Source organism: Pempheris klunzingeri, chromosome 21, assembly GCF_042242105.1.
Source record: "Pempheris klunzingeri isolate RE-2024b chromosome 21, fPemKlu1.hap1, whole genome shotgun sequence".
Lineage (NCBI taxonomy): Eukaryota > Metazoa > Chordata > Actinopteri > Acropomatiformes > Pempheridae > Pempheris > Pempheris klunzingeri.
This window is the reverse complement of record NC_092032.1, coordinates 14795973-14808092: the sequence shown is the minus strand read 5'-3', so window position 1 is coordinate 14808092 and position 12120 is coordinate 14795973. Positions and strand designations below refer to the sequence as shown.

Here is a 12120-nt window from a genome sequence, read left to right as displayed (position 1 = left end):
AGACTTTTTTGAGTTTGAGCCACACAGTTCAGAGGTGTATTCAAAGGCTCTCTCAGCTTTTGGCACATATGAAAGCCAAAGGTGTGAAATATCAGTGGTTTTTTACCATTTAGTACAATACTTATGAGCAGACATTGCCTATGCGCTTATTTAGGCAGTAAAGGTACGACAACTGTGTTTAAACTGGCCACAGTTCAGTAAAAACGTAAAAAGATACTGTGTTGCACTCTCTCCCCCTGATTTACACCATATCATAAAAAGTAGTTTTAGTTTAATATTTATAGTAGCTGTGTTTCATTCCTTTAAGGCCTTATTCACTCCAACAGTCTTTAACTTATTTAATGTGTAGAAATCTTTTTTGCACTGTAACGCTAGAAAAAAAAAAGTGAAATGATTATGCTCATTACTGCGACTGTAGATTCTGCTGCTGTTTGGTATTAAGTCTTTTTCCAGAGTCAAGATTTATTTAGTTAAACCTAAAGTAGAAATTTTGTTGCTGATGTTTCTGCCAGTGTTGTTTTTGATTTTTGCTATTGTGAAAACTACAATATCTTAAAGTTATGCCTCCTTGGTTTTTATTCTTTTCACGCTCAGTTTTTCAGTTGCTGTCGGTAAATTTTAATGAATTCTTTCTATGAAAGTGATCAACTTTGTGTGGCGAGAACACACAGTATTTTCCTAGTTTAGTGTCGTCAAACTTCACTTTTCAATGAAGAACCTTTGCTGCTTCTTCAGGTGTTTTCTGTAGATTGTTTTGTTTTTGTAAGATTTATGTAATGATCGAACAATGTAAGCACAAAGAATGTTTTGGACGACTGTTTGATCTGCTTTCTATTTGAGACGTGTGGGAAGTGAGCTCTGAAAGCAAGAATTATTTAAAGTCACTTTTGTGGTTTAACTGTAGATTTCCTGTACATAAACTCTGTATACATCGTATATTTAGTATAAATATTGTATTAATAAACTATGAAATCAAGTGTCCTGTGTTGGATGATGCTTTAATATGAAAAACTGTATTTGACAGAACAATCAAAGCTTATTTTGCACATTATTGACAATTGTAGCACCAATAAGTAGAATGTATGGAAACTGGTGTAAGCTGTAGGATATTATATGATTTGAAGAAAAAACAAACACTGACTGATCTTTGGTAGATGGTGCAGGTACGAGGCATCTTAAATATTAAGGAAGGAACTCAGATTAACTACAGTGGACAATTAAATGTAAGCAAAATATGTATTTGTAAGCTCTAATTCATAAACAAGACATTGTAATGTAAACACTATATATTAGTACTCATGATAGAAAAAATCTCATTTATAATTTGGAGACTGTATTTTGTTGCTCGTTCTTTTTACAGTCTGTCCCTCCTGTGATGATATAATATCACTGTTGGCATGTGTGTCCGCAATAATGTGGACCAAACTTATGGCTTATATAAGGTGTCAGTTGTCCTTAAAAAGGGCAGGGCTACCGTTTTGATGGGTTGGGGTAAAGGAGCACGGCGCTGAAGGATGACAGGATCTCAGGGGAGGCTGAGATGGCGAGCTTTCCAGCGGTCATGACCAGTCCCGCTCGCTCTCCTCTCCTCAGTGACAGAACCAGGCTCAGTGAGGTGGAGCTGCTGCAGTTACATTGGTCATGTGACGGCGGTGCCGCCGCTCCCGACAAGAAGCCCGTCGAGTCCATCCTCTGGATGCTGCGATTGGACACAGACAGGACTGCCTCGACCTTCTCACCTCGCTGGGCTGTGAGCACAGCAGTCAGCAGGTAGCGGCCATCTGTGGGAGCTGTGAAGATACCTGAGAACGCCGGGAGATGCTCTTAGGTCACACATCGTCTTCAAAGACAAACATTTCACATTAAATATGACTTATGTCTGCCGCTTTGGTCCAGATTAAAATATCCCAACTATTTGAGCTTGAATCCCATGAAATTTGATACAAATATTCCTGTTCCCCAGAGGATTAACCACTATGATTGTACTGATCCCCTGACTTGAATGTCTTGACAACTATTTGATGGATTGCCATTATATTTGGTCCACTCATTTATATCTTAAAGATGAACTGAAATCACTGTGATGATCCCTTTTCTTTACACTTAACATCAGGCACAGCAACAATACTCTGTTATTCAATCAGCAGAATATGAATGAAGAATTTTGAATATGACATTCTGCCATTTTTCAAAATGAATTAAAGAAAGTTTAAACAAATTTCACAACAGTGCGAGCTGTAATGTAAAGACGGCAGAAGAGGCCATATGGTTACCTGTATTAGCATCATAGTGTCCTCCATCATTGACCAGCACCTTGTTGAATCGAATGATTCCCATCTCTCCCTCGAACGGCGGAAGAGTCAGACCAGCTGAGAAAGACACCGTCTCACCTGAGCACAGGAAAGGAAACATCATACACTACCAAGCATTTTATTTACCGAGGCAGGAATCTGTGTAATCAACTTTGTGTGGCGAGAACACACAGTATTTTCCTAGTTTAGTGTCGTCAAACTTCACTTTTCAATGAAGAACCTTTGCTGCTTCTTCAGGTGTTTTCTGTAGATTGTTTTGTTTTTGTAAGATTTATGTAATGATCGAACAATGTAAGCACAAAGAATGTTTTGGACGACTGTTTGATCTGCTTTCTATTTGAGACGTGTGGGAAGTGAGCTCTGAAAGCAAGAATTATTTAAAGTCACTTTTGTGGTTTAACTGTAGATTTCCTGTACATAAACTCTGTATACATCGTATATTTAGTATAAATATTGTATTAATAAACTATGAAATCAAGTGTCCTGTGTTGGATGATGCTTTAATATGAAAAACTGTATTTGACAGAACAATCAAAGCTTATTTTGCACATTATTGACAATTGTAGCACCAATAAGTAGAATGTATGGAAACTGGTGTAAGCTGTAGGATATTATATGATTTGAAGAAAAAACAAACACTGACTGATCTTTGGTAGATGGTGCAGGTACGAGGCATCTTAAATATTAAGGAAGGAACTCAGATTAACTACAGTGGACAATTAAATGTAAGCAAAATATGTATTTGTAAGCTCTAATTCATAAACAAGACAGGAATCTGTGTAATGAGTAAACTCTGACCTGGGCTCAGGACAGGTTTCTGTGGTGACGGTCTGTGGGGCATGTTCACATCTGCTGATCAAAAGTAAAATAGGTTCATGAACTCTTGAAAGGCTCAGATGTGATGCAGCACATACAAAAAATGTTCTGAGAGGATTTACCTGAGACGAGTGGCTTAAGCGAATCAGTGGATTTGACTGGCGATGCTGTGAAATAAAACACAAACATGAGACAGCTGAAACAGCGGTGGGGAACAAGCAGAGCAAAATGCATGTACATGTGTATGTGTCTCACCTGGAGCTCCAGCAAAGCCCTGAACAGGCATCAAGCTGCCGTCGGTCCCCTTGGGCAACTTGGACGAGGTCATCTTGCCGGGGGGTCCCGCCTCTCCGGCCTCCATCACAGGTGGCTGTGGGAGGGAGGCGTCCAGGGGGCCAACTGGCACCGTGAGGCTCTTACTTGAACCCTGTGGAAGTCCTGCGTCCTCCACAGAAACCTGAACTCCTGGAAAAGACACATAAGGAGTGAGCGATGGGGCCGAGGCTGGAGGTCAGACAGAGACAGATGCCGGGGCCAGATGTTTGGAGGTCAGATGTGTTAACAAACCAGCTGGTTATGTTGCGACTCTAAAACCTCACTCCTGTAACTCCCTTAACTCCAGTCAAACACCTTTAAGTTATGAGCAGAAGACAGGAGAAGATAAGAGTTTTCTTATTACTGCCTGACTAGGCAATAAGAGCACGAACTGACCTTTGAGCCAAATGTACTTTCCTTCACCTTCCAACAAGATCTACTATAATAACTATAGTAAATCTTGTCTGTGCTGACTGACTGGAATGACTTAGTTAAGTCAAGTCAAGTCTGCTGTTAAAAAAGTCTGTTGAGGATGATGTCCACCTTATAATAGACTGAATAATTAACAGTGGACATAAAACATACGTACAGTTTGTAATATAAGGGACTGTAACCCTAAACATAACCCTCCAAATATCGCAGTGAGGTATGAATAAAATCTTTTTTGGTCGTGGTATATCTCATTTTTTTACTAGATTATTATTACTAGATTCATATTGTGCGATACTGATATGTATCATCCATCCATTGTCTATACTGGCCCCCAGTCAATCACAGAGCCGCATATATATCATGATATAGTAAACTTTCTGTGAATTTAATTGAGAATGTGTTTATGGGTAAAGGGAATATATGAATAATACAAAATGCTACAAATCCTAAAAACCATAGATTTCACGATAGTAGTATTCACTGAAGGGCTTTTCTCTCAGGTATTCCTAGTATTTGTGATTTAATGATCAAACTGGAGTCTGAAATCTAGTTGTGCAGTTTTGTTGGCACCAACAAATATTGACAAACCTCAAAGGAATAACATGTAGCTACATTTTATTCTGTATTTCCACTTTTTCAGTCTAATTTTCACTTTTCAAGAAACATGCAATTGCGTTGATGTTTATGGTAGGGCTACCGGTGATTCTCATTTAACAGCCAAACAGAGTGATTATCTGAGCCTCTTATTATGGCCGTAAACAGAGAAAATGACAGACCGCTGCCCCAACTCCCATCATACGGTGAGCAGCTCTGAACTACACATACCACCGCATACCTGAGAACCACAGCTAAGACGAACCCTGGGGTTTATCAACAAATCAACCCTCGTGGCTGGGGGGCACACAGTCGCTGTCCCTCTCTTCCAAAAGGAAAACCAGCACATAAAAGGCATACCGGCAGCATACCAAAGCACGGCCACATGTTCAATCACCAGACAGCTTGTCCCCTCACCCCGGGGAAAAGGGTAATTTAGTATAGAGGCCTGCCTGTTAAACACAACATGTGGGGAGCAACCGGTGTGTGACCGTAAAACAGCGCAGGGGGGTAAAATCTGCAGAATCGCACATGTGCATGTGTTTCACTGGGCTGCGTTTGTTAGTCGTGTCGCTCCTCATATAAAGCGAGGTATGTGCTCCGGTGAGTGGTCTTTGATGGGAGGGATTGGAAACTGATCTCAGACCGAGTGCCATGAGGATAAAAGAGGCAAACACAGGATGTACTGTATGTTTGAGAGAGTGTTTGTCCTGATGAAAGAGGTGAGCTGTAAACAAATGCAGCTGGATCTGCCACTGACCACAGATTTGCATCCTTCCACCAAAGCAGAATCCAGTTCCAGGACACAACAGCCCCTTTTGTCACGAGAACTGCCACAGCACATACGGCATAATAATGACTGCACAGCAATGCGAAGCAATTTAAAGTGTTGACTTTATGAGTCACTGTCAGCCAAACCACGCTGGGCTCTCAAGCGCAGTGTAATATCTGCTATTACGTCAGATAACATAACACCTACTCTGTCAGGATACAACGAGCAGCCACCAAACGCTGCAGGCGCTCTGTCAGGTCCTGTCTTGTTTTTGGTTCATGGGGTTATCACGTTTGACCGCTGACCAGAGCGTGTCACCCTGCAAGTCGCCTTATCTCTCGTAGGTCATTGACCCGACAACTTAACTTAACCACTGAGTCTTGTCAGAAGCGGGAAAGCACCCTCTGTTATCTCCAAGCTCCATTATGGGGATATAATAATATCCCCATAATGGAGCTCTACGATGCTGTTTCAAGTGAGCTGAGGCCACCTTGTCAAACACAGTGAGACGGATGTGCTTCAGTGCCAGTAAAGGGATTAGGAAACATTTACTTTTAACGTATCTACACAACAAAACGGAGGAAGCGGCCCTTTTCAAACAAAAGCCAAACACACACAGCAGTAACAAGATATAAGGAAACGCATCTTAAGGTCTCGCTTGGCTGGAATGAATTAAAATGTGATGTGTGATTGAAAAGCTTTTGGCTTTTTAGTATCTCTGATTTTTGGCACAGCTTCCTTATAAACGGGGGTTAATAAGACGATGTTTTTGGGTTGAAAAATCCCTTCATCCCTTTGGTGTTTACCCTCCTCCTGCAGGACACTATCTAAAAGGATAAAAGCTGTTTAGTTCACCAGTGGACCAGTTACCTTTTGACTTGTACCTGGATGAAAAAAAACAAAAAACATATGCCTGGACTTGATGGCTTATTAGAAAATGTGAAAACCACAAGCATTTATGAATAGATTAGCAACATTTATAACTTACCACACAAAAAGGATAAACTCTTATTAATGGGTTGTAATTGATCTGAAACAGTTGATGAGCCATTAATAAAGCTATTAGTAGCAACGTTTGAACCTATGGTGAAGCTTTTTCTCAGCTTTAAGCAGCTGTATCTGTAACACACATTCACTGGAAATATGTGGCTGCTGAATAAAGAAATAGGTTTTCAAGGAAAAACTCATGTATTTCTTCTATCTCGTGTCAACAAACTGTAATAAATTTCAGTGAAAACATTGTGATTGTCCTGCAAACTGAAAGCAACCAAATCATTTTAAGAACGACATATTTTGCATCTGTCTTCGTCCCTTTCCTGACCTCTTGTTTTAAGGCTAACAACCGGTATGACATCACGGTGAACACACTGACAAATGGCCCCTGGGACCCGGGTGCAGCTTTGCCTGTTCACACAGTTTATTTCAACAGAAAGGGAACTCAGCTGTTGAAGTTAAAAGATGTGACAGAACTGCAGACGGGAACTGAAGAGACAGGAGTAAAATGAAGCACTGAAGAGGGTGTGAGGAAGAGGAGCGACGTAAGTGTGGATCCAGTAGCGCCTGATCTGAACGCACTGCAGCTCTTGGCTCTGACAATAGAGACGCCCATGAGAGGCCTCTGTGAGTGGATCACTGATAAGCTGTATTGAGATTTCTCTGTAATGGACTCCTCCAAGCAGCATTTTCCAGTCTCTTCAGATAAGCATAGGAGTCAATGGGATGAGGCAGCTGGCAGGGTAAAGACAAACAAAATGGCCCCTGTAACATCACTGAGCATGAGGAGAAATCATGAAGAAATGTGCAAAACTTCCCAATGACAGAATGATGGATTAAATGCCATATTATATCATTAACTGTGGGGTGGAGGGGCAACATGTCCAATACTCAAAGTCCCACACTTTGAGTATTTGGCAAAAATAAGAAAACTGGCATCTCTGGGCAACAGAGATGAATCAGAAGCAAAACCTGAAACAACTCTTGATGCAAAACCTCTGGTCTGGACTAAAACCAGAATAAGAACCAGGCTTACTTCATTCCAACCCCCGTCCCATGCGATTCCGGACGGGATCATGTGCTGCATCACCTGCCCCATAAACCAGTGGCTGAAAACTGGCCGGTCCCAGAGGAAGAGACTTGGCTCGTAAACATTATGGGCGTACTTCTAGTTCATATTTACAACTGTGAGAGCCAGAGAAGTCCAGCGCTGTCACATAGGAGCCATTAATGTGCAGACTCATACAAAAAGAATGCAACATATGTGCTAATATGAAAAGTTTTACTCTCAAATATGCTTACAGCAACAAAACTAAGTTTTACAGTAACAACGAGCATTAATGATAAGCAAACGGCTAAACGGCTCCTCGACATATCAAATTAGGTGAATGAGACCGCCCTGATGTTCTCACATGTGTTGACTTCATGGACAAACACACACATAAATACAAACTTGGATGCACAAAAAAGCTAAGTGAACTATATTTCTTTATGCCAAGGCATTGCTCAACACAAGTGGGGTCTATTAAATCAAGCATGTGTCTTCAATCAGCCCTGCCTCCTTTAACTGAGAACATGGTTAAATGAAAATCCAACATCCTCTCATTCACTCACTGAAACATACTCCAACACTGCAGCCTCTCAAATAACGCAGCCAAACTGTGATCAACAAATTGACTCATGTCCAAACAATGATCTAAAAGGTTGGGAAATATTACAGCTATTTCACTGATCTCAAGCTTTTCCTATTGAAACTTCTGTCAGAAATAAATCCGATTTTACCTGATATAAACCTGGAAAAAAAATGGTTTAAAGCCAGACTATGTAACTTGCGCTGAAAAGTGATGGCTGTAGCTTGTTCAGGATAATGGAAAATGCTGTAGCACCAGCAGAACATAGCCACAGAGTCAGTGAACTGAGTCAGCTATACAGTAATAACATTAGCCAGCATAAGCTAGTGGTCATACCAGACCATGTAAGGCTGTAGCAACAAAACCCATACGTGTACTGACTTGATGAAGAGCTTGTGCTATTGGTGAAGTATTCAACTTTTAATTTCTAAGAAGAAGAATTAATCATTTATTCTTTCAAAAGTCACGTAGTGTTGCTTTAAATTGCTGCATCATGTGAACAAAGCAGTCATCCACACTTCGAGGCAGTAAAAAGTGTTGGTTTACGTCACCTACAGCTTACCTGTCTTTCTAGGATTGTTGTTCGTTAGCACCTGGAGGTCTCCGGCTACATTAGATATGCGGTTCTGGAGGTTCTGACAAGTTCCCCTCAGTCCTCCAATATCGCGGGTATGAGCACTAACTGTACTATTCAGCTGGTTGACACAAGTCCACAACCCGGTGACGTGTTTGTTCAGACCCTCTTTGATCCTCTGGAGGCTACCAGAGATGGGGTCCAGCTTGCCGCATAAACTCTCCACGCTAACGATGCGGCTGTCCATGTGGGCAATCTCCTTCCCGACGTCTCCTGCTTGCTCCCTGCAGCGGTCGGCCTCGGCCTTCACCTCCCTGCCCAGCTCGTCCAGCCGGCTCCTCAGCTCATGATGCTGAGCCCTGTGGAGCTCCATGAGGTCCTTGGCCTCCTGCTCAGCCCCTGTTTTAACTTGACTCCAGGTGGAGTTGAGGCTCTGCAAGGTCTGAGACTGCTGCTGGGCCACATCTGATAGCGTGTCGTCTAGGCTGCCCACATGGCCTTTCAGGGAACTCAACTCGCCGTGTATGCTCTCAATGCTAGTGCTGTGGTTGAGGAGTTGCCCTTTCATTGCTCCGAGGTCATTTCTCTGGCCTTTTAGACTACTCTCCATTTTATCTACAGCAACTCTACAGCTCTGGAAGTCTTGTCGAATGTTTTCTACAGCAGACAAATTTGCTTTGCACTCCTCTGAGCACAGCTGATCCAAGACATCCAATCGATCCTCCATAGTCTGAACAGAGCCCTTTAGAGAGTTAATGTCCCTCTGTAGAGCATCCTGATTCTCTGGTTGACCCCCAGACGGGGAGCTGGTGCTTGTATCCACCAACAATGTGGTGAGTCTGTCTTCCATGGAGGCCAGCTTGTCCTCCAGAGTCTCCCTAAGGTCTTTGACGGCCTTTGAATGTTCTTTCTTCAGCTTCTCCTCCACAGAGAGGCACTGGGCCACTGCAGTCTTCTCAGATGAGTTCAGACGGATCTCGAGGTTCTCCACATGAGCCAGGACAGAATCAGGTACTCGGGCTTCTTCCTTTCCTGGATCAGCCAGCTTGGTCTTAAGTTCCTGGATCTCGTTGCGGAGGTCAGTTTCCTTTGAGTCCATGAGCTCGGCCAGGCTGAGGTAGTTGGCTTCTTGCCCCTCACACTGCTCCTGAACTGACATGATTTTATAATTGCACGAATTCTTCAAGTCTGCCAGTTTGATTTCCATGCCCTCCATTAACTCCTCTCTCAGAGCTTGGAGCTTCTTGTCCAGGTAGGTGCGCAGGTCTGCATCATTGGCTGTGGCAGGAGGTGATGTGGACAGCTGGTTCTGGGCAGCCTCCATTAACAGATGAATTTGTCCGTCATGGCGGTTGACACGGCCCAGCAGGTCCTCCAGGGTATTGCTCTTGGCCTCCAGGTTGTCTGAGACCTGGCTGATCTTGTTCATGACCTCGTCCATCTGTGTTGGCTCGTGTTCAAAAGAGAAGCCCTGCACCTGAATGGTTTGGGTCTCTGCGCCTCTAGCACTGGAGGGCTGTCTGTAGTTATTCAGCAGCGTAGCCAGCATTTTACTGGCGTCCTCTTGGAAATCCATTCTCAGATTGGAGGTCATGTCTGTCATTCTTGCCTGCATGTCGAGGACCATCTGGGACAGTCTCTGCACCTCCTCCTCCAGGTGTGGTGCACTTTGTGATCCTCCGTGACCCCCCAGTGGCCTGTGACCTGCCCGACCTCCAAACTGCCCCTCCTCTCCCCATGGACGGTTTCTCTGGCCATCTGTACGCTGGTCGGGAGCTATAGCGAGAAACAACAGAGAGAGATGCTTTGGAAACACAAATATGAATGCTCTCATTCTGATATTTTCCCAGCAGTTACGTACTTGTTTAGTTTTGTTTCACATATTTTTATGCTAGATTTAGTTATAATCACATCTTTCACCTTGTTGGACTGGATCATGCCCAGAGGCAGCATGAGGCAAACGCTCTACTTGGAGAAGCCTCAAGTCTTTCACCTCCCTGCAGTCGTGGCCCTGATACCCTGGGCAGCACCTCCACTCCAGCTCTGTTACAGTCTTGTATGCAATCTTATACATGGGCCTGAAGTGTGTCCGATATCTGGAAACATTTAACACATGAAGACATGAATACATTCTGTTTTCTTAAAATGCACAGATGCAGTACAATGGCATGGTTGGCAGTGTGACAGACAGAAAGAATTCTGTTCATCACAAGCTCAGTAAGACTTTGCATGACTATCTAAGGAATACGACGTAAACTTGCAATTGCAGCACAATAAAATCTGTTTGTTGACAATTAAAACTAGATAAACACTAGTCAGCTGTCATTAATTAATCATGCAGCTGGCAGCTTGAATCTTTCCTTAATGGGGACAATGTTGGACCACATGCTCCTGCCACCTGATGATTATAGTCTCTCATGTGTTTGTTGCTCATTGAACACTGAAGCAAAACAAGGACAAAGTCATTGTCATGTCAATCTGTTTGCAATTCCTGAAAATTCATCACAGATGCCTGAATAATCGGGAGTTTTGCTTTTCGAGTCACGTTTTTAAATTAATTCAAAGAATGAATCTCATTAACATTTGTCCCCATTCAGAGTGAGATTCACCAAAGCAAACACACAGCACGGTAATGCATTTGTTAAGAACATATACTAGACCACTTGGGGAATGTTGGACACAAGAACTTCATTAAGAATATAAAAATATAATAAAATAGACATCCTTAACTCCCAGCCCAAGATATCCCCGTTAATATCAGTCATATTGACAACAACACTGCAATAGTTTTTTGAAAAACAGAAGTAGAGTTTATCCGCCCTTAATCAGGACCTTTGGGAACTTACATCACTTGTTGCTCGCAGTTTGGCAGCTCCGGTGGACACGGCAAAGTCTCCGGCTGCACAAAACTCTCCGTGCCTCCCACCACGGCGCAGCTCACGTTCTTGTGCACAACGTAGGCGCACCAATTTCTGCAAAAAAAATCACAGGTTAATCAGTCCCGATGTGGAGAGATGCGTATTCATTGCATGGATTGTCCTTTCCACTAGTGTGACTGAACGACCCCATTTACACACAGAGGAGGATAAATGAGCCATGAAATCAGCGAGCAGTTCATTTACATGCAAACACGATATAAGCTACATACATCCATCACTCACTTATTTCGCTGCCGGGTGTCGGCGCCAGAATACGCGCTCCCCTGGAACATGCTGTATTGGAAAGGTGATCCACCGATGAGAGGGAAAGTTAATAAAAAATGAACAAGTGGCAGTCCGCAGAGTCCGTGCTTCATGGTGAAAATATTCTTTTAAATCCGCCAGTATCCTTTCGGAGGAGTGAAAGTCTGAGGTCCAGTGATCACAGCGGGTTGTTCTCTCACTGCGGTGCGCAGACAGACTGAACAAGCTCCTTCCAGCGGCCTTGGATGTGACGTTTCGGGACCCCCTCCAATACTGACAGATGCCTTATTCCGCACACACACCAAAGCTCACATCCAGCTCTCTTTTGAGCATTTAAAAACACAGTGCCATCAGGCCTACATCATTTCCGGAGGTCTAAACTTGGATAATGATTGTCTTTGTTTGGAGAAGGCACCTTAATAATCCCGTGCGTAAAACAGGCGCGCATGTCAGTGTCTGTCTGCCCAGGAGATTTTTTAAAGTTAATTATTTTACTTAA

The 12120-nt window shown here is 43.0% G+C and overlaps 1 protein-coding gene across 1 annotated transcript; it reads right to left on the bottom strand.

The window, feature by feature from the left end:
• Nucleotides 1-990: 990 nt before the first annotated feature.
• Nucleotides 991-11996, bottom strand: emilin2b (elastin microfibril interfacer 2b). The gene is made up of 9 exons (XM_070852663.1): nt 11601-11996; nt 11286-11411; nt 10360-10535; nt 8428-10215; nt 3384-3593; nt 3251-3295; nt 3111-3161; nt 2274-2390; nt 991-1802 (listed from the first exon to the last, which is right to left on the bottom strand). Exons 1-9 carry the CDS (start codon nt 11732-11734, stop codon nt 1471-1473), a joined length of 2979 nt encoding a protein of 992 aa, XP_070708764.1. The 5' UTR covers nt 11735-11996; the 3' UTR covers nt 991-1470.
• Between the last annotated feature and the right edge of the window lie 124 nt (nt 11997-12120).

Excerpts from the sequence above, each read along its gene's own strand:
- emilin2b (XM_070852663.1), bottom strand. The coding sequence starts at position 11,734 with ATGAAGCACGGACTCTGCGGACTGCCACTTGTTCATTTTTTATTAACT. Across the intron at positions 3,594-8,427 it reads CAACAATCCTAGAAAGACAG|GAGTTCAGGTTTCTGTGGAG; the intron begins GTAAGCTGTAGG and ends TGTCTTTTCCAG. Across the intron at positions 2,391-3,110 it reads GAAACCTGTCCTGAGCCCAG|GTGAGACGGTGTCTTTCTCA; the intron begins GTCAGAGTTTAC and ends TCCTGTGCTCAG.